The 21,721-nt window shown below is 44.3% G+C and overlaps 1 protein-coding gene and 1 long non-coding RNA gene across 3 annotated transcripts in view; one reads left to right on the forward strand and one right to left on the reverse strand.

The window, feature by feature from the left end:
* LOC308569778 overlaps positions 1 to 21,721 on the forward strand; it is a 94,827-nt gene that overhangs the window by 12,045 nt on the left and 61,061 nt on the right. The window lies entirely within an intron of this gene.
* Positions 5,184 to 11,706, reverse strand: EN2 (engrailed homeobox 2). Of its 2 annotated transcripts, XM_081164177.1 has the most exons (3): positions 11,628 to 11,706; positions 10,089 to 11,317; positions 5,184 to 7,361 (listed from the first exon to the last, which is right to left on the reverse strand). In XM_081164177.1, exons 2-3 carry the CDS (start codon positions 10,687 to 10,689, stop codon positions 7,045 to 7,047), a joined length of 918 nt encoding a protein of 305 aa, XP_081020303.1. In that variant the 5' UTR covers positions 10,690 to 11,317; positions 11,628 to 11,706; the 3' UTR covers positions 5,184 to 7,044. The 2 variants fall into 2 exon arrangements, with proteins under 2 accessions (XP_081020303.1, XP_081020302.1); XM_081164176.1 differs by lacking the exon at positions 11,628 to 11,706 and having other exon boundaries at positions 10,089 to 11,370.

Raw genomic sequence — 21,721 nt, forward strand, 5'->3', positions numbered from 1 at the left:
TCTGCACTGGAATTTAAAAGAAGTGGACTGTGATCCACAAAAACTTATAATAAATTTGTAAAGTCTTTAGCAAATCTAGTCTTTGATCTTTAAAGATTCTTGGCTGCTTTACCTTTCCAGTGTACAAGAAACAGCAGCAGAGAACAGGTCAGAGCTGAAATTATGCATTTTATAATTTTGGCTTCTTGTTCTTGATAATCTCTTACAATGCTCAACATCCCAACTGCCCTCCCCGCCAAAAAAAACCACTGTAACTATTTATAAAGGTATAATGAACTGGAGGCAGTTGCTTTTGACTGAAACACCTCTGTAGAAGATACCATATCGTGTAAGATACATGAGACAAAAAGGAACTGGGCAGTCCTGAGGCTTTTAAAAAGAGATCACAACTGATGGACTTCGGCAAAACTTCAAATTTTTCCTTCTTAAGAAGGTCTGTTGGAAGATTCCGTGGAGGAAATGAACGGGTATCTTTCCCAGATTAAGGTATCCCAATTCTACGAAATCAGAGTTCGACAAAAGATTGGCATCTAGTTGGAAGAAGTGGAGAGGAAGAAAATAATCGGGATTGTTCAGGAGAAGTAAAGCAACATGAGACAGCAAGTAGATGCCGCCGTCGCTGGCGATGCTGCCGCTAAAGCACGGTGTCGCTTGCCAGGGAAATCAAGACGCCGCCGAGAAAGCTCTCTGCAGCCTGGCAGTTGGATCTAGAGATTCAGAGGAGGAAAGATGTCCTGGGAAAGATGGTAGCATTTACATTGCAACCGCAGCGTCTGTCAAAGCCTGAAGGAAGGGCCTAATGAAACAGCTTGTTTTCCACACAGAAGAAAATCCAGAAAGGTTTTTCTAAATAAAGTATTGTAGGCGGACCCGATGCTGTAGAAGGACTTGTGTTGGCGCTTGGAGCAATGACAGTTCTGCATCCGACCAGCTGGTCTGTTGCTGAGCCTCGCTTCTCTTCCTTTCCCTAAATATTTATTAACTGGACAAATGCATGGTGTATTTCCAATAGACCCAGTAGTGTCGTAGGCATAGGCAAATAAAATCACGCGTGGTTCTAGGTACTCTTGTGTGTGCCTGGAAAGTCCGTGCTTTACAGAAGTTATAGCATTAAACTATATCAAAAATACAAAAGCTACAAATTCAACAGTGAGAAGGAAGGTGGGAGTGGAAGTCCATATTAGGAAGAAAGAGCATTATTTTTATGTTAGTCTTCTTAAACTGTAATCATTCTGTCTTGGCTGAAATAAATCAATGAGCTGGTGTTGATTTTACTATTAAAAACACTAAAACGAGCCTAAACTGGCATATCAACGAAAAATGCATTACGATGCTTTAAACAGGAGCAGCAAATGAGGCCCACGCGATCTACCAGATTGTAAATCACAAGCCACTTACACTGGAGTAGCCCTTTTGGTTAAATGGGAAATTTTACGCAAATTGATTGCATTCTTCCTCAGTTTGTTCCAAAGCAAGTTGTATCTTGGTCTGCAACTCAAAAAAGACCAAATGTGAAGAAGTGGGAGAGAAGAAACCGTGTCAACTCTAAGAGGCCGGGATCTTAGGGTCAACCAAGCTGGATCGCGCAAGTTTCTTCTTGCTCCCTCCAACTAGGTCACTCTGGCTCCCACACGGTTGTACAGAAACATAGCTGTACCGCCGCCCAAGCACTTCCTCGTAGTTCGAAATTTACCCTAAACCTAAGGTAGGCTATTGCTTAGAAAATCACACCCAGAGTCTACACTAGTTAGCCCAGTGCTGGTGGGTGAGCCCTGGGGACTTCCCAGCACCTTCTCACACCACAAAAGAGCTCCTGGGATGTTCCAGGAGTCTGAAATCCTGGCCACAGTTGAGGTATTTAAACCAGTAAGTCAAAAGGAATGCCCCGCTTGGAGCCAGGTACTGAGGCTTTCAGATCCTTTTCCAGCCTTCAAGAAACGACTTGGTCTTATCAATGCCTGGATTTTCCTAGGCTGTTATCCGTATGAAAGTGCTAGAGAAATCTTAGAAAACATGCATTACTTCTTATCCCAGATGTCATAAAATTATTTTGCTTGGTTATTTTGTTGAAATCAGTCTGAATGTTTACCAAATTAAGTTGTGCCATCTTTACATTATCTCCTTACTTAGCATTTCATAGTTAGAGATGCTGGTCTAGAAATCATGATATCCCAGGGGCACTTTGTATGGCTGCATGGGCGGGGATTGAATAGACAGGTCGGATATTAAATCAGCGGGATGCAGAATGACTTTTTGCCACAACCCCAAGCTTGCTAAATAGTTTCGCCCTCTGAGGGGGCGACTCACTGACCACTTGCACAGAAGTAGTCTTATTACCCTTTGTAGGACTGCGCTAGTGTAAATAAACAACGAATCCATCTCTTTTACCTTATACCTATGGCACAATAGGGCAAGCACATTTGCATATATAGTGCCTGGAATATTGCCTGTGTGGGGCATTATAGAATGCAGTATTACTATGGAGCGGTTCCTGGAGCAGATCGTAGTGTCGAAAAAGAAATTGCTTATAAAACAAGCTACCTGCCTGAAGTTAAGATCCATATAAAACTTAATTGCATATTATTATGCTTTTAATTTTCAAAAAACACTTTTGTCAAATGATACGTGATATCACTTTCTTATAGGGCTTGCTGTTTGATATGATTAATTTATTTCCATGAGAAATACCATTATTTGTGAGTGCTCTGTTAAAATCCTGGAATGATAAAAACTTTTTCTTAAGCAATTAAACGTTGTTAAGAAAGTAAATTCTGTTGTAATCAATGGAACTTACTACCAAGTAAATTGGTTTGAGAGTAGATTACAGGTGTAGATTGGTCGCATTCGTCTCAGAAACCTTCTAAGTTATGGAATTTAAGATCCGGATGGTTGTGTGCCTGCAGATACTTTTAAATGTATGCATGGCTTCGTTTCTACATCCTGCACCCTCAAGTTAAACTGCAACCCAATTAAAACTAAGTAGTAGGATTTAAGCTGATTTGGTCCCATTGATTTTAGTGGGACTAAAACTGGATTTAAATAGAAGCACTTTGGTTTAACTGGGTTGTAGGTGATCATATGTACAGTTAACTTTGTGTACCGTATCTGCCCACGCATTAAAATCTATATGCATTCCTAAGATGTAGAAACACACCGTATTTTCAGAGTTAATGCAGTTCTACATGTGAGCAGTTACAACTGTTGTGTTATTTGGCTGACTTGAGTGTAGTAGTGATTTATGCAATGAACATATCTGTCGTTGTACAGTCTTTATTTTTAGTGGGGAAGCGAGTTAAATTAGAGGTTTTGTGGTTTGCCTTCGCTTTCATCCGGATCCAGTTTTACAAGGGCTGAAACTTTCAATATGCAGGACGTGCCCCTTTGAACAGAACAGCCCACACTCGGCCCTGTTCGCTTTTTCGCTTTCGCATTCCTGTTTAAAGGCCTCTTTCTCCGCGCGGAATGGCAGCGTAATTCTTGGTGGCCTGTTGTAAGCTTGCAGTTCAAGCTGCCTCAAAACATATTCTCTTCCTCCTCCTAATACTGCTGATTTCCCCCGAAAGTCTTAAGTTCTTGCAGTTTCCCATTCCAACTGCAAACTTTGTGCGATTGTGGTAGTTTCTGCGGCTGCTCTCTAAGGCTTCAATCCTACGGACATCTGCTTGGGCGTAAGCCCCATCGAACACAGTGGGACGTACTTCCGAATAAGCAAAAGCCCTTTGGATCGGGTTGCACAGACTCCCCTGTCAGCCAATGCGTTTGCATACTAAAGGCTGCCCTGTAAGGTATTTGTATCTCGATGGGTGTGCTGAAATAATTCCCCTTTTCGTGCAATACACTTGACTTGGTATACAGCTCATGGAACCTGAGTGGCTTCGTGTTGGTATTTTCTGTCTGGATCTTGAGCAGACAGTATTTCCTGCAAGACTGTTATGTTCTCCAAAAAGGATACGACAGCCTGCTCAGTCTCTTTAAATATTAGTTTTACAAATATTCCTGCTTTTTTGGCATATTGTCTAAAGCCACTGCAATGAATTGATTGTATATATTAACGGTCTATACGGTATTTGCTTTGGGAAGTTGCAGCGAGGTTTAGAAGAATTCAGAATGCAAGGCAATCCTATATACTCAGAAGTAAGTCTCACTGAGTTCAATTGGGCTTACTCCCAAGAATATTGGACTTTATTTATTTATTTATTTATTGCATGGTAGGTAGAAATGCCAAATATGTTTTAAGAATGATGAAAAAGCAAGTTCAAAGATACCATTTGTGTTTAACATTTTGAAGCATTGACCTCTTATAGCAGAAACAAGGTCTAGTAATATAATTTTGGTCTACAGCCTCTTTTTCTTTTTAAAAGAATCCTCCTTAAGAAATATTGCCAAAATATTTGGGAATAACATCTCTTTTATTGCACTAAAGCAAATGAGAACCACATTTATTTTACCCTCCCCACCAGAATATTAAATTCAAATTGGATATTATTGTCATTGGATTCGTATTTATGAATTTATATAACTTTAGGTTTTGCAAACATACTTTTCTAAATCACTTTCCCAGCTGTTCAGACATTGAAACGTATATATATTCACAAAAGAGGAAACTTGTTATATGTACAAAACATATTGTACATATATTACTGTCATGTTATATATTACTAGCCCTGAATGCTTCCAAGTTCTAATATTTAAAAGTTTGCTTGCCCTTCTCATGTACAGATGTATTATCTAAAGTTTCTTAATTATTCAACAAATCGATTAACCATCTGGTAGCAAAATTGTTGTTCTTCTAACTTGACATTCACAACTCTTTTACACCTATGTACAATTCCCTTAGGACTCAGGAATCAACTTTAAGGACTATATATTGCTCCGGTTCAAAGTTTTGATGCACGCATTCTAGATTTCATAATAAATGTGGTTTTTTTATTTAATGCAGTCTTCAAAGATTTAAACACACAAAATGCAGTGAAATTGTCCACAATTTTGAGACCACAGTTGTAAATAGAAACATTCATATTTCATAAGTTTATAAATATTTGATACTGCGAATTGTAAATGCACATGTTTTATAAACTGAAAAACACCTTTGTTTTCTTGCTAAAAGGCAATGTCATTGATTTCTGTCTCCTAAGCAGCTGATGGTTATTCACAGAATTTTAAATTACAGCATTGGTTGTATACTTTCTTTTCAAAGTTGATACTACTATGTACAATATGTGTCTACTATAATTGTGAAATAAAGAGAGTTTTTAAGGCAAAGCGAGAAGTTTAACCTCAACAATCAAGAAGACTATAGTCCTGAATAATTGTACAGCATCCTCCCATGTGAGACCTCTGGCCAATATTTTGGAGACTTTTCCTTTCCCCAAGAAAAGAAGAAGGGTTGAAGTGTGGGAGAAAATTCTGAATAAAATACAAATAATTAGCTTCACTGTATCTCACATTAGAATCAGAAAATTTAAAAATGTTGGGCAAGGAAAGGGGGGCAATAAGAAATACACAAAAATCATTATGACTTTTATGAATTCTTCACAATTCTTCATAATGTATGTGCTCAATTAAAAATCTCTCCCATTTTTGGGAATGAAAGGCAACTTTTTTCCAACATGGGCTAGTGATTATTTCCCCTTAAAAGAAAAGGCCAGTTTCTAACCAAGAGACTTTAGAGACAACCCTAACCCTCCTCCTTTTATATCCTCTTGCATAATAGAAGTCAGTTAAGCTGAAAAGGTGCCCTAACTCTCTCTCCACCCTCCCTCCTCTAGATTTGTTCTTTTCCTGAGCCAGGCTGGTTGCATGGAAAAGCTTTCCCTAGCCCAAAAGCTAGTGATGCAGACTCCTCACCCCAACTCTCTTATGTGCACAAACATATACACATACACTGGCTCCCCGCCCCCACAAATGCCACAGGGGCCTGGTACATTTGTCCACAGCACTGCAAAGCTAAAGCGCCAGGCCAAGCTGCTTTCTGAGCAGCACTTTAAAAAGAAGCAACGAGCAAGCGCCAAAGCAAAACAATGTATGTAGGGAACTAGCTGATGGGAATGGGATGAGCTAATGGGACACAACAGCAAGGCAAGCTCCGAAGCGTGTGGGGTTACCCTCCCTCTGGCTTCTCACACTGGGCAATGTCCATCCTAAAACTACAAAGAAAAGACCCTTCTTCCCTTTTTACTTCCCAGGACACGGTCCCGGAAGTTACGAGGTTTTATTCTAAACTTTTCCCATCACGCTCCTTAGGCGGGAATAATTACCGAATTAACATGTCCTTGATTGAAGTCGGCCACTATTTGTTTACCAACTTTTTCTGAGTCTCTAAATACTACCTCCCCTCACTCACACACACATCCTTTACTCCAGTCTAATGGAGAAATGAGGATAAATTCAAGAAACGTTCCTAAGGCTTAACATCATGTTTCAGTACTTCTTTCCCCCGATTTCTGAATGTGTTACTTGCAAACGGGCAGCATGTTTACATAGTTAGCTTATAATTTATATTGTGATAATTAAAGTTCTTCTATACCCATCCCAAAGGCAAACACAAGAGGAAGAAAAGAAAAAAAGAAACGTTAAAACTCATAGAACAAATAGGATAACTATTTATTCGGTTCACAGCCTCGTGAAATGCAGCAATAAAAATCTTTGGACTTCAGCAAAAGTTGTCTTTAATATTTTGAATTTCAAAAAACAGTGTCCAATGTCCATTTAAAACAGTGCTTAAGTCTATAAAAAGTAACTTAAGCTTTTAAAAAAATTGATAAAGTTAGCATCTAAAATTTCCATAGAACAAAAAGAAAATCAAAAAATATTTTATAATCAGATATTTTGGATATTTTTTTTACAACACCTTACCTGTAAATTATATATATACACAGAATATTGCAGAATTATATCTAATACACAATATTTCCCCACTATTTATGCTGGTATAGTTTTTTATACACTGGCCCTTATTTGTTTTTGTTTTTAATTAAATTATTGCATCGTATAAACTCTGACTCGCCCCTTCCCCTCCCCTCCCCTGGCTCACCCCCCCCCCATCTACTCGCTGTCTGACTTGCCGTCTTTCGAGGCCGTGGAGTGGTTGTACAGTCCTTGTGCCATGAGGTGAACCGCCAGGGAGTTCTTGTTGCCGGTGGCTTTCTTGATTTTGGCCCGCTTGTTCTGAAACCAGATCTTGATCTGAGACTCGTTGAGGCTGAGTTCTTGAGCCAGGCTTTGCCTCCTCTGCTCTGTCAAGTATCTGTTCGTCTGAAACTCCGCTTTGAGTCTTTGCAGCTGCTCCGCCGTGAACGCTGTCCGGGGACGTTTGTCCTCCTTGTTGGGGTTCTTCTTCTTTGGTTTGCGGGATCTGGGGCCTGCGGTCCGTGGCGAGAGAAGGAGACACAGAGAGCGAGAGAGGTTGAGTGGAGGGGCGCTTTGGAAGGGAGCCCAGAACGTGCCCTGGCTTGGAAGCTTAATTCAATTAGCAGCACCGGGCGAGGGAATTTGGGCGGGGAGGAGGGAGCGAGAGACGCAGAAAGAGAGTCTCAAATGTCCTTCGCTTTTCGAAGCTACGTGCCAGTTGGTTCCCTCTGCCCCTCGGGGACCAAGTTCAGCGCATGCCACCAATGCCCCTCTCGCTTTTTCTCCAAGCAGGGCCTGCCTTGTCAAATGGAAAGGGGCTGGATCGCCCCCATCCCAAGGGTGTGTGCGAGGTGGGGTCCAAGAAGAGGGAGGGAGAGCCAAGGGGGAGAGGCGGACCCAGGCCAAGGACAAGGGGGCCTTTGCCTTACCCAGAGCAGTGCCCTCGCATCACCCCCCCAAGTTCACTGCGTGTTTTTCTCCGGGGATGTGGGGGTGTGGAGAGATAAGCAAGCGCCAAGATGGCCAGGGAATGAGCTCCATTTCTGCGGGAGGCCTGCGTGGGGCTCCTTTTCTCTGCGGAGGAGGCGCGTTTCGGGGACCAGCTCCATGCAGCCTCTACCACCCTTTGTTATGGGTGGCTGTGCCCGCTCCCCGAGGGGCTTTGCGCACCCTCGCCTGACCTCCCTCGGGGCCGTTTTACCACGGCTGCTGCCCCCGGGGCTCCCGCGCGAAACCGGTTTGCGAGCGCGCAGACACATGGTCCGCATTGCTCCCCCGCCAACCGGGCTGCTGGGGGCGCGTCAGTTGGAGGGCAGAGCTCGCTTCCTCTCGCTTTCTCTCCCTAGCGACTAGGCCCGTCTCGGGCCGGGGCGACGCCGCAGCCTGGCCTAGGCCACAGCCTGGTTCTCGAGCTGGGTGCCAACCCACGATGGCGCTCTCCTTCCTCCGCTACTCACGTCCATGGAAGCCCCTTAACTCCCGGCTGTGGCAGGCCTGTCCGAGAGGCGCTTCTTGGCAGAGCCTTTGCGGCCTTCCCCAATAATTACGAGGCTGGCGGATTGGGGTGGGGGAGGGGAAATCGCCTGAGAAAATGACTTGGAGATCCCGGGGCGACGGGGGGGGGGAGGGAGGGGGAGAGGGAAGTTTTCTCTCACGTTTTCAAAAGGTGAACCAAGCGGAGCTTCAAAAAGGAATGGTGAGAACAATCTTCACAACAGCCTCTTCAAGATTGCCCCGTTTTTAACTCCCTTAACCCCGGAATGCACTAAATGTAAACAACACAAACACAAATCCGCCCTACTTCCCTTGCCTTTGGAAAGTAATCAGAAAAATATTCGGAATTAAATTCTCCCCTAGGCAGGAGCTTGCACAACTCTCATCCTTCTTGCCAGCTCCATACTGAATGCATTGAATACACTGAATGCATTTTCCCCTTCTTTAAAAACAGAAATATAATGCATTCATACAAAACTACAAATTAGAACTCTTCTTTTCCTCTAACAACATTGACCCCAACATTTTAGAGATACCCTTTCTACAGTGCAATGCACATTAAAATTTAAACGTTAGTTTTAAACTAGATCGCCTTGCAGTTTTCTCCAAATGTTACACTTAAGAATGGTAATTATTCTGATGGGAAATATTCTCCGTCGTATTATAAGCATCTTTCGACAGGGTTTAACTTACTCGGTGGTTTGGGCCATGGTGAGAATCTATGATAATTAAATATTAACAAAGAAAGGGACTGGAGAACAATGGAGTAAATTTCAAATCAGACGGGAATATTATCCGGCAGCGAAGGAGGTTGCTGTCTCTCTAACTCATTTTTAACACCTATGAATTTATTCGACGATAAAATATATTGCAAGCAAGGTGGAAAGTCCTTTCGGAAAAATAAAACAAAAATCGAGATCCAATTGTTTTAAAACAAGAAAATTCTATTGAGCGAATTTGCAATTCTCGTTCAGGAAGACTAAAACACCCTCGAGTGTCCCTGACGATAAAGGGCATTCCAGGCACTCGGCGGCTCCTCGTCCCGGCTCTCTCTTCCCGAGGCAGGGCTGGAGAGATCCCCACTTCGCTCCCACCCCTGCAAGCAAGCAAGTCTTCCTTTTCAGCGGCTCTGCAATAACTTCCAGGGCCTTTTCGAGCGCGGCTGCTCCGCACGAGAAGCCAGGGAGGAAAGAAAAATACTTCCAAGGCCTGCTTATTTCTAGAGGCCGGAGAAGACAACTTCACAGGTCGGGCCTTGGCGACCAGCAGCTTAGCTAGCCAAAGAAGGGGGCAGAATAGGACGCCTCCAAGGATTGCTACAGACTTCTCTTCCATCTTATCTTCTTGGTAAACGGAGAGAAGGGGGAATGAAAACAAACCCCACCTTGCAAACAGCCTCCTGGGCTTCAGATCCCGGCTATTTCTCCCAGCTGCCAAGAAGGAAATCGCTTTGTGTGCGGCTCGAGCCTTCGGCTCTTTCTCCCCGCGCCCTCCTGGAGTTTCGTCCTCACTGTATCAAAATCCCTCCCACGCCTGCCGCTGCCTCCCCACGTTTGTTTCAAAGCAGATAACTTTGTAAAACTGTCTTATTTTGCAAAGGGTGATTGCAACCCGCCGCCCCCTTTCGCCGCGATCGCCTTGCAGCCAAGTCGCCCGCTCTTTCGCTCGCGGGCGGGAGGTGGGTGGAGGGTCCAGAGACCCTCTTCTCGAGAGGCCAGCGACCTGGTCCAGAGCTGTTTGCTTACCTGACGAAGGCCTGTCCGAATAGCGGGTGCAGTAGACCCAGGCTGGCCACAGCATGGGCTGCGCGCTGGGGAAGGAGCTGGCCTGGGAGCTGTCCGAGTCGGAGCTCAGCGACTGATCGCCGCCGCCGCCGCCACCGCCGCTGCTGCCACTGCCGCGGGACTTCAAGGCTCCGTCGAGCGCGCCAGAGTCGCCGCCTTTCTTAGCCGGGGCTAGAGCTTTGGAGCCGCCGCCGCCTCCTCCTCCTCCTCCGTCGGTCGGGGAACCGGAGGCTGGCGCTGCCGAGGGGCTCCGGGCGGTGAGGAGCTGCTGTTGCTGCTGCTGCTGCTGCTCCGGGTTAACGCTGCTGCCGCCGCCGCCGCCGCAGGTACCGCCGTCTTTCCTCCGGCCGAACTCCGGCCGCAGGATGTTGTCGATGAAAAAGTTCGTGATTCGGTGCGGTGGGTGCTGGTGCGGATGGTTGCCGGGCTCCTGGAGCACCCGGGGCAGGAGCATCGCCCTCCGCCGGTTGGGCTCCCCGTCGCTGCCGCTGCTGGACTCCTCCGGCGGCGGCGGCTGTTCGGCGCCTCCTTCGGCGCCCGGGCGCTGCTCGTTCTCCTCCATGCTGAACACGGAGTCCCCAAATGTTGTTCCCCTCCCGCTTTTGTCTGCGCGCGCTTCGGGGCTGCTCGGTTTGGGTTACCCCCCTCCACACCCCCTTCCGCCCTGGTCCGCGGAGCAATCCAAATCCAGACTTTGCAAAGCGAGCCAGATATAACTGAAAATATTTTATATATATATATGTTGCCGCCGCTTCTCCTTCTCCCTTCGGCTGCTGTAGTTGGTTCCTCCTTCTGCCCCCTTCCAGCCTTTCAGTTCTGCAGCCCCCTCCTGCGTTCTTTGCCCCGCAATGTATTCATCATTAGGACTTTCATCCGCCACCCCCGCCCCCACTCTTGTCCGGCTTCCGAGGGTGGAGAAGAGACTGGCGGCAACCTGACAAAAAATGGTGACGATCCTTCCACGGGGGAAAAGTCAATGGAGCCCCCTCTGCTGAGCTGGAGAAAGTGCCTTCCTCCTCTCTACAGCGCACAAGGCAAGCGCAGGCTTGAGACACACAGAGGCATCTGGACAATCACAGCCGATCTCTGGCTTCCTCCCTGCCTTTGAGCCAAATATTCCAAGTTGTACAGGAGGAGATAAGAGGGGAATCTCTCTCTCTTGCTCTTCCGGACTCGCTTTCCCTGACTACCTATAGTGGGGGTGTAAATTTAGAAGCCACTTAAACTGAACCTGAAATACTTTCACTCTGGATTTTTGTTCTTATTTTTAATAGAGCTCCTCAAGTGACGTTGCAAGGCCGGTATCCTAGACACGTGCCTTTGGCCAATGACAGAAGAGCCTTTTGCACACGTGATACAGTAGCACTCTAGTAAATGACAGGAACAGCCCCCCTCCTCTCGTTTCCCAATGCCCCCACCTCCTGATTTTAAAGCTGCAGCGTCCTCTGCTTCTCAAGAGCCTTTTTTAATATATATAAAAAAGAAGGAATGCAGGAATACCTTCGTCTTCTAAACAAGGGATAGATTCATCACCCCTTGTCTTGCTAATCTGTTTCCTTTTATATCTTCGCCTGAAGAAGGGCTCCAGTACACACTGGTGGGGGTGGGGGGGGTTCCTATATTGTTTACAATTGGAGTTGGGAGGGGGAAGGAGAAGACAGAATGAGAGGGGGCGAAATCCCACAATTCCTTGCAAAATGCATAAATAATATTAAATGAACCAGAGCGATACAAAGGGACTTTTTGTGTTACCGATTTATTTTTTTGGGGGGGGTGGGAGCGAGAGGAAGAATCAGAGGCAGTTAATTTTAAAGCAGACTCTCTCTTTCGCCGTCTTTTTGTCTTACTATTTCTCTGCGCGCGCACACGCACACCAACCAGTCCCAGCCCCCTCTTTTGTAATCCCGGAGCCTCGACTGCAGGAAAAGATGGGCAAATATCGGGGGTTCCTGTTGGGGGGGGGCTTTTTAAATGCCAGACTGCACTGGGGCTGCTATTATTGGTAACTGCAGTGCAATAAACATAAGACGGTATGATAATTGATTCATTCAGCTGAAAACTGGACAGGAGCCTTTGATCATTTATTCCAGCTTCAAAAACAATATTAAACAGAGAGGTTTCCCATTGACAGGCAGGAGGACGTGAGAGTCCCCCTTCCCCCAAGCAGCTCTAATCAAAATAATCAAGCGATAGGGTTATTCACAGACGAACACACACACACACGCGGAATAGATACAGCCCTCCCATTTTTAATCTTGTTAAAAAAAATCCAAATAATAAGAACTCCAAATGTTGCATTAAGGTCTGTCTGGAGTCTGCAAGGAGTGCTCCTCACCGGAGTTGCAAAGAAGGCCCCCTCCACGGGGCCAGCCCTATCCTTGAGCGTCTCCTCCTTCGGCCTGCGAAGGATTTTTTCCTCCCCAAACCTCCCGCTAAACACTCTGCCTGCAGACAGAACCAAAATAACCATCTCTTCCATGCCATCCGCGGGATCTTTGCTTGGCTGCTCTTGAATTTGTGAAAGTCACCCAAAGGTCACTGAAACGCTGGAGGGTGAGTGCAGCTTTAAACACACACCATAAACCAGCCGAGGAGGAGAAAGCGATGGTGATGGTGATGATGGTGATGAGAACAACAACCTTAAGAAAGCAAGAGAAAAGCTTTTGTCAACAAACTCTGACGATGGGGGAGGGGCTGGAGAGTGACGGCACATGATCCAGTCAGCGCCAAAGACAAAAATGAAGCCAAAACATCCACGGCGGCGTCCAGGCAGCTGCTCCTGCCCTTTTTAAGATTTCCAAGGCAGACGTTGCCCACCCTGAGGCGGGCGGCTCAGCGCTTTTCGCCTTCTCTCCCGGAGGCCCGTTGCAAGTGCGGGGAACCCAAGAGGTTGGGTGGAAAGAAGGGAAAGCAGGGTTAGGCAAAGCCGGGACAGAAAACCTGGGAAGGGGTGGGAGAGAGCAAGACGCGAGGATCGGGAGGCCAGCGGCCCCGAGGGCAAGGAGCTGGCGGCGGCGGGGTAGGTGGGTGGAAGGCTGGGTCCCTAACTCCCCTCTCGCTGAATCTCCACCGGTCTCGCCCTGGTGGTAGGATTCGGACTTCTTTTTTCTTTGGGGGCGTCCTGTGGGGGTCATTAATCCTGGAATTGCTTCAGATTAAAAGGGAGCAAAAATGGGGGGTAGCAAATCAAGCAGACCTTTCGGAAGTCTCAGCTGAAGACAAGAAGATAAAAAGCCTCACAAACATATACTAACGTACTACATCGCTCTCATCGAGTATTTATCCGTGCTGTTTAGTGTTGTCTGCGGGTCTGTTTGCTTGCTTTTTTTTTTTTTAAAAAAAAAAACATTTTAGCATTGGTAACGCTGGACTATTTTTAGCGCTCGACAGCTGGACTCAACTGGAGAATGCAAAATACTTGGGGGGTGGGGTTAAGACACAAGTCATTTCAGCAAACTGCGTTGCTCAATGCAGTATTGTGAATTTTAAAATAAATAGGTTACTTCAATTGCGCGAGCACGTCAAGTCCCCACACGCTGGTAATTGGAAGTGAGCCCCGTTTAAATAAACAATGGTAGCCTCCAAATTTTTGAACATTTTGGAGTTAGCGGAAAGTAATCTGGAAGATTTTATCTTTCTGTAACTCAGAGCCTCCTTTCTACGACTTTGTTTAACTGTTGCTTTTGCGTAATCTAAAATGTGATACTGATTTCTGTTTGGATTTTTGCTCCCACCACAATTTTTAAAATCCTGTATAATTTACAGTATCTGGGCACACAAAGAGATCAAGTATCCCTGATCTAAAGGGTTTGTGCTCTAACAAGCACCTTGAGGTTAATTTCTTTAAGAGCCCCATGGAAAGCGATTAGGCTGTCTCCCAAGAAGTATTTTCTAATTACTGGGAAGACCTGGCTTTCCTCGTACCCCATAATTAAACGTGTCCAAGGTGTTGCACTTCAAATATTTCCCTTCAGGGCGGACCCCAAGTTATTGACTTGAGCTTAAAATATCTTGAAGTAAACATTAGCTGCCCAACGTATCAAGTAACACTTCTTGTCACTTAGCGCTGACCACACTTTAACATTTCTATTTGCTAAAATTACCTTGAGGTACTAAATACTCGACTACAGGCGAAGAATTCCTTCGGTAAAGTCCAAGGCAGATGATTAACAAAGGCTGTACACAAAACAATTATTGCAATGGACTCTTCGTTTGGCTTAAATCCCAGTTTTATTCCCCTCCCCGCAAAAAGACAGCAACGATAGGGAATTCTGGGAGAAAGAATGGGGTGGTAGTGGGGAGTCTTGGAAAAATTAGTCGAGCCTATTTTCCAAAATACCTAAACATTATATCTATTTTATTCTTAAAAGCTCTCTGCAACAAGTTTTGTTTCAAAATGAAGTAATGTAATTAATATAATATAATATAATATAATATAATATAATATAATATAATAAGTGTTGAAGATGTTTATAATTGTAAATTGTCATAAGAAGAGACCAGGAAATTTGTTTAGAGAAGTTGGAGCTGCTCCAGTTTCTACTATCGAAAGAGAAGATAAGGTGATTGTGACGTAAATCTGCATGTGGAAATTTTTAATACGTGTATTTCCTCCCCAGTAAATACGTTGATGTCAGTTTGTGTTGAGCACACCATCACCTTTTTAGACTAATCCACAACCCAATTAAACCAGAATATCTGGCTTTAAAACCATTTACCCTTCTACCCTAACCGTATTTCTCGGAAATCCACTTCAATGGAGTCAATAGGATTGGGGTCCTTCCGGTCAATATGTTTCGAATTGGAGCCTAATCCAAATACAGGCAATCAGCTGGCGTCGAGGGCTGCAGCCTTTACCAACGCACTTTCTTTTACTAGGGAACTTATATGAGCCACACCCAACATATCAACCAGGAACTAGTTGGGCCGGGACAGTGTGTTTTTACTTTCGCTAGCACACATTCTTCGCAGAGAAAGTCGTTCTTAGCTTGACTGCTGAGGCTTCACTGGCCCTGCACTTGCCTTACAGTGGGCGTATCAGTAGCGGCCTGCCAGGCGTTGCTTACCTGGCTTCCCAACTCTGCCTCAGGTCGCTGCCGGTCACCAAGAAAGAAAGGGGACCCTGCTGCCTTGCTCCTCCCCCTCTCGGTAACCGGCAGGGACCTGCGGAAGAGTTGAGAAGCCAGGTGAACAACACTTCCCTCCCTGCCAGGACTGCCCCACCGGTGGAAGAAGGAAGAGGAGACCCACGGGTATCGCAGACTGTCCTGTAGTTCTGTGGGAAACGCTGGACTGTCGTCCTACAGGCGGGCTAAAGCGAGACGATTTGTATCGTGACTCCGCTAACCTTGTCTCTAACAGCTTGTACTAGCTGATGTGGTGAAAGTTACAAGTAATGAAAGCAATCAGACAGATCAGACTTTCTCTGGGCTCGTTTGTGGCAACGTCAGAGGAGATGCCCTGATCCTTCTGAAAGCTAATTCATAAAAGGGTTTTTGGGGAGTGGGGTTGAGGAGAGAATAAAGGCAAGGCTTAGCAGAATCTGCAGAGATCTGTCTGCCTTGTAGCCTGGGACCTTTAGGGTCCAACATTCAGGAGGGGAAAACGAGAACCTGGTCAAAACAAGAATCAATTATATATTGTTTTAAATAAATAAAATATACAAACACGCCTTTGCAATCCCATTTCTGTAACAAAACGCGAAAATATGGCCAATATTGTAGTTGGTGTAAACCAAATTTCGCAGTGTTTTATCAGATTTCCATCTCACAAAACGCCTGGAATACCCCGAACACCTTCACAGAAAAACCCACATTTTAAGGTAGTTGATGAAAGGTCAGATCGAGCGCTAAGTATGTTGGGTTTGGGAAACATCCACATCCAGTACACAGGCACAGCCACCCCGCAAGCCATGGAGTTACCTTCAAAGTGAACAGCTCAATGGCGATTGCCATGAAACAGATCTGCAAGACAAGAAGTTACTTTAAGCCGGTTTTGCAAACAGTTTGGAATCAACACTCCAAGCAGAATAGAGTGAAAGGTGGGGGGGGGGGTCGTATGTATTTTGTATGTTAGAAAAAAAGTAATATATATCGCTTTGGCTGTGGTATCGAAATCAACAATAAATCAACTCTGTACCCAAGACAAAGAGAGGAGAAATTCAGAGAGTGAATGTAGCGTCAAGAAGTCGAACAGCAAGACGAAAAACAGCAAAATCGTTTTCTTAAGGGTCATTGTTATTACCCTATTGCAGAGCATTTCAGGGCTCTCTCTCTCTCTCTCTCTCTCTCTCTCACACACACACACACACACACACACACACACGAGAGAGAGAGAGAGAGAGAGAGAGAGAGAGAGAGAGAGAGAGAGAGAGAGAGAGACTGCATTCCTATACTTACCTAGGAGTAATCCTCATTGAATTGAATAAGAGTTACTTCTGAGTAGGCATGTGTAGTGCAGCAGCCCGGTCCACAAATAAATTAGGCCCCTTTACTTGACAAGTGCATCCTAAATAGTACCTTCGTACGTCATAAAAATACCAGTGGTCTTTATTTGTAAATCAGGTGTTTAAGACCATCCATACCTTCATTTTTCAGATTTGTAACTCGCCTTTCTCTACGGTCCTATACTCAAAGCGGCTTACAAGTATAGAACACAGCAATAACATTGGGAACTAGAATGCAAGAAAACAGTAAACAAAAACAGAAGAAGCAAATGCACCTTGATCTTAAACGCATTACCTGGGATTCATTTCCACTGGTTGGAAATATAAGACAGCACAACAAGTGCCATAGGATACAATATAACTTAGGGTAAAACACCATCCTCATTCAGGTAAATCGGAACTGTCTTAGCAAGACAATGCAGTATTTCAAAAAGTGATCCCCCTTAGGAGAAGTCTGACCAGGTGTTCCTTTCGCAAATAACTTTTAATTGAGAAGTAATCCCCAGCTGCTAGGAGGTCAGGGTACTTCTCTACGTGTGCTAAACACGCATGATATTGCTTCTTCTCTCAGTCCATCCTTCCAAGTCTGATCATCCACACCCAGCAGGTTCTAGGTGTATAAGATTGAATTGGCCCGTAAAGGCACACAGGGAGTAGGTTTATATGTCCTTAGTCAGCTGCGCTCACTTTTACAGTATTTTAGGATTCTCTTCGGAATAGGAGAAGGGGCTCTTAGACTTCCGATGTGCGCGCTTATGTGTGCGTGTGTATGTACAGTGTGTGCGTGTGTAGCGAAAGGCTATTAACAGCAAATTCCTTATTAACACAGATAATGTACAAAATGCGTTTTGGGGGTGACAAAGCATATTTACGATTTCCTGCTGACCCAAGGCATACAGGGGATATGAAGGATAGAGACTTCTAGGGACACTAGATTCTGCTCCGCATGAGAAAGAGAAATGTGGTCATTCCAAACCGTGGCGGTGGGGAGAGAGAAATAGAAAATGGGGAAGATATTTCAATACAGATAAAGTCTTAAATCAGCTTCAGGCTGCAGCATAAAACAAGGAAGAAAACTATCTTTGCTCAAAAATACGTTATTCCTTGCTATTTCTATCAATAGCTTCTGATACGTTGTTGTATGTAACCTTGTCTCTCACAGAAATTAATCTCTCTCTCCGTCCATTAAATATTCTATCTAGCTGGCTATCCAGCTAACTATCTAGCTGTCTATCCTCTTCCTGAAGTTCTTATCAACTTCTCAGACTTTCGGTCCATATGCATACCTCTCCAGCAAAAATTAATTCCTTATAAAATGAGAACTTTCCGAGATTATTTGCTTATCTTAAAGTATATATTGTGTGACGTAATTGTTCAAGGGTAACATATATAATTGCACATTCATCTTCAAAGAGCACATGCCTCTGTGGAACAAGGTGGCTATATTAGAAATAATTTCATAGTGATACTTCTTGGAGAAGTGAGAGATAAACTTTGTGCACTGGATATCATCTGACTTTACATTAGCAGTCGATACAGAATTCAAATATGGGACAACTCTGTTCCCCCCGCAATACTATTAAGTTTCGCCTGAACATAAACACTGCTAGAACGGTGCCTGTTCAGTTAAACACTGTAACACGTTACTTTTAATACCAGAAAGAAAAACCATTGCTTTCGAGCGAAATATGAAAGAAAGAAACACTATTATGTTTCTTTTAACTTAACTAAATCATATTGTTCCAATCGTGATAATAATTTCGTCTATCTTTTAAAGTATATTTACAGCAGAAGACTGGTTTAAGTCTTGGAAACTTGCATTTCTTTTTTCTTTTGTTACTTTTCTAGTCGAAGACCTAAAAGAGCGAGATAAATCTTAAAATATGCGCAAAATATGAGCTTCTTTCGCACAAGCTCTTTACTCTATATCCTCCCAGCGCCCTGCTCGTCATTTTTAAGGGTCTTGCATAAAGTTTCGTGTGTTTTTCCTAGGGTTTAGAAGAACTAATCCTTATAGACACAACAATTTCTGTTGTGACGGTAGAGTCGAGCAATTCTATACCAGTTGGAGTATTAACAGAGTCTTGGAAAAGGAAAAGGAATCTCGTCCTGGACTTCCCACAAATGTAGCTAATTCCCTTAAACTCCTTTGGATTTACACCTCGGTAGTTACTGGGAGACAGAAGCAGTCCTTGCTCTCATTAACGGCCTGATTTCTGTTCCAACTGCCACACCAGATAATCAACTTTTATGGTCTTCCAAACATTACTTTCCAGCTGTTTAAGACCGTGGGGAGGGGGGGGGATTCTAGCCAGGGTTTGTGCACTTGCAACTCGATTTACAGTAGAAGTTTAACCCTGTCTACTCAGAAGTAAGCCCTAGTGACTTGAAGGGGGCTCACTCACTCCTAGGCTGCAAACCTCTTATGTGGGAATAAATCCAGTTTAATTCAATTGGTGCGACTTCTCAGTAGACACACTGCACAGTAACACGATCTGTCCTTTCATTCGCAGATTTTTCTAGTTTCCATCTCATAAGATATGCATAACATATAGAAAGAATATTTTGGGCATGTTTTGGAATGGAAAATTCGAATTCGCACCTCGGTTTCATTAGATCCGCCGCAATTCTAACAGCTCAGATGAGAACTAGATTCTGGCAGCTTTTTAGAGATGTCAATGCAGCCACAACTGGTATAAAAATTCGAAGTGATTTTCCATACGTTAATTTTTTTTATTTTTTTTAAAGTAAAACCCAAACAGATTGTATTTGACGTACTACAGAGAACGCAGACTACGGTCCATTAGTGCCACGGAACCCGAGAGGCAGACCTCTCCCTGCCTCGCAAGGGGCTGGGTTAGCACTCACCTCAGGGAATGGGTCTAATCTCTCTGTAGGGAAACATTGCCCCTTACTTCGCTTTACTGGGGTGGCGGCCCAACTGGTCTTGTTTCTGAAGAAGTTACTCGACCCTGCCAGGCTTCTATAAGAACCTGCCACTGAAGAACCCAGCTGGATTTCCAAATCCATCCAACTTGCGATCCTAAGGGCAGAAGCAAAGTCCCATGAAACGACTTTAGGATAGGGCGCTATTGCTTGTTACACGAACCCCACAATCCCTTTAACTCCCCGACTTCGCTTGAAAAAACGCACATTTAGGGCACAGCAGGGTTCAAGAGAACCTGGGTTTAAGCCCTTAGAGCTCTATTGCAGTCAGGGATACTAACACACCCCGATGCTCATTTCGGAAATTAACCCTATTCAACACAAGGGGGCTTGCTTCCAAAGAAACATGCTTAGGATTGGAGTGCTTGTGGTTAATATCCAAGCGCTATACGTAGTTTCAAAGGATAGTGAATGGGGCTGCAGGCTTTCAAACAGATACAAACTTTCCCTAATATCTTTTTTCTGGGGGATATTTGACGGCGAGGGAAGATAGCAAAACTAACAACAACAAAAAACCCAATAGCGCTAAATCCTCACGCCTGGAAATGACAACATCCTTGCTTGGTGTTTCCATTCCTGCATCCTTTTCAGCACCAATGAACCGCGCAGCCGGATCCTATGCAAGTCTGCAGCGATAAAATTAGCCTTGAGTTTGGTGCGACTAACTTCCAGGCAGGGTATATTAAAGGATTGCAGCCAACGGTAGTTTTACAAAGGGAACCATGCTTGCCTATCATTTAAACCTGCAATCCTAAACATATCCCCACAGGCCCACTGGTTGCCCTGAGGTTTGCTTCAGCTAAGTTTGTTGTCCATCAGTCTGTCGTAAAACATTTTCCTTTACTCTGATGCCCGGGAGCATTTATTTACTTCCATGGAATTTGTTTAGGATGGGAAAGTCTCAATTCAATCCTCAATAACCGGTCTTTCCCTGGAGTATTATTCTCCTCCCCATGCTTAGTCGTTAGACCCCCCACACCACCCAAAAATCTGGAATTCATATAGAATACTTTGGTACAGAAGGTGTGTTAAGAATTATCAGAGTGCTCCTCAAAAACTCATAATTCTATCTCTTATCCAATATGCCCATCCCACACATTACAGACAATCGTCTCAAATTTGGGCAGGTTTCGTTTCCATTTATTATCATATGACCTGAGCAGACGCTTGGAAAAACCCCAAGATGTTTCATTCAACACAAATGATTTTTTTGCTTCCCAGTCTTTGTATAGGATCGAGTTGTATAGGATCGCATGGAGTTTTGATCCCGCAATATTCTTGTTAATTTTTGCTGTCCATATGTAGAAAATGCAGCCGGTTAAAGTGAATGAATGTCGTTCCAAAACTTAAATAATTGTTAATATATTTAAATTAACAATATTCACATATATTATTCTTTTGCGTTGGCTACAGCGAATGAATGAATTAAATATCTAAAGTAAGTATTCTTAGGACCTGAGTGTTAATCATGGAAAACACTAAACTATTTTCCAAAGCAAGAAAAAAGTCGGTAACTTAAAAACAAGGAAGCAAACAAAGACGGTCTAGAGCTGCGATCCACAATGTATTTAAGCCATAATCTTCCAGTTTAATCAAGGGGAGACTGATATAAATGAGATGCGGGTCGGGTTGATGGATTTTCCTCCAAAGAAAATAAGATACTTCATTGCTTTTTATATAATTGTCAACATAAGATCGATAAAAACACTATAAGTAGGTAAAGTTTGGGTACAGATAACCCCGCTTTTTTATAGCAGTATTTTAAGAGATTTTTGAAGCGAACGCCTTTTCTAAGCCGATCCATAACTCGGCGAAATTACAACACCACTATTGGAGTTATTTCACATCGTATTGATTTTGTCTTAATTGGGCTGCGGTTCGTGTTGTGTATTTTGAACCCGGCCTAAATGCAACACGTTTGCTTTCCTGCTTCTTATATCTTTTGGTTTTGCCGGTCCGCCTGACTCAACTTCAGCGGATCCGCTGCTTTGCGAGCTGGAAGCCGCAGTAGCTCGGCGCGGATGGGCGCGTTGAGCCAGTCCACGTGCAAACAGCTTTCATTGATAGAAGCAGCTCGCGGGAAGGCGAAGGGGAGGAGAGGCTCTTCGGGCAGCATCGCTATTTCTCTCCCGAAGAAGGACAGCCATTGGCGGGGGAAGTTTTGCAGAGGAGGGCTTGGCATTTGCCTATATGTAGAGGCATC

The sequence above is a fragment of the Podarcis bocagei genome, assembly GCF_964188305.1.
Source record: "Podarcis bocagei genome assembly, chromosome: 12".
NCBI lineage: Eukaryota > Metazoa > Chordata > Lepidosauria > Squamata > Lacertidae > Podarcis > Podarcis bocagei.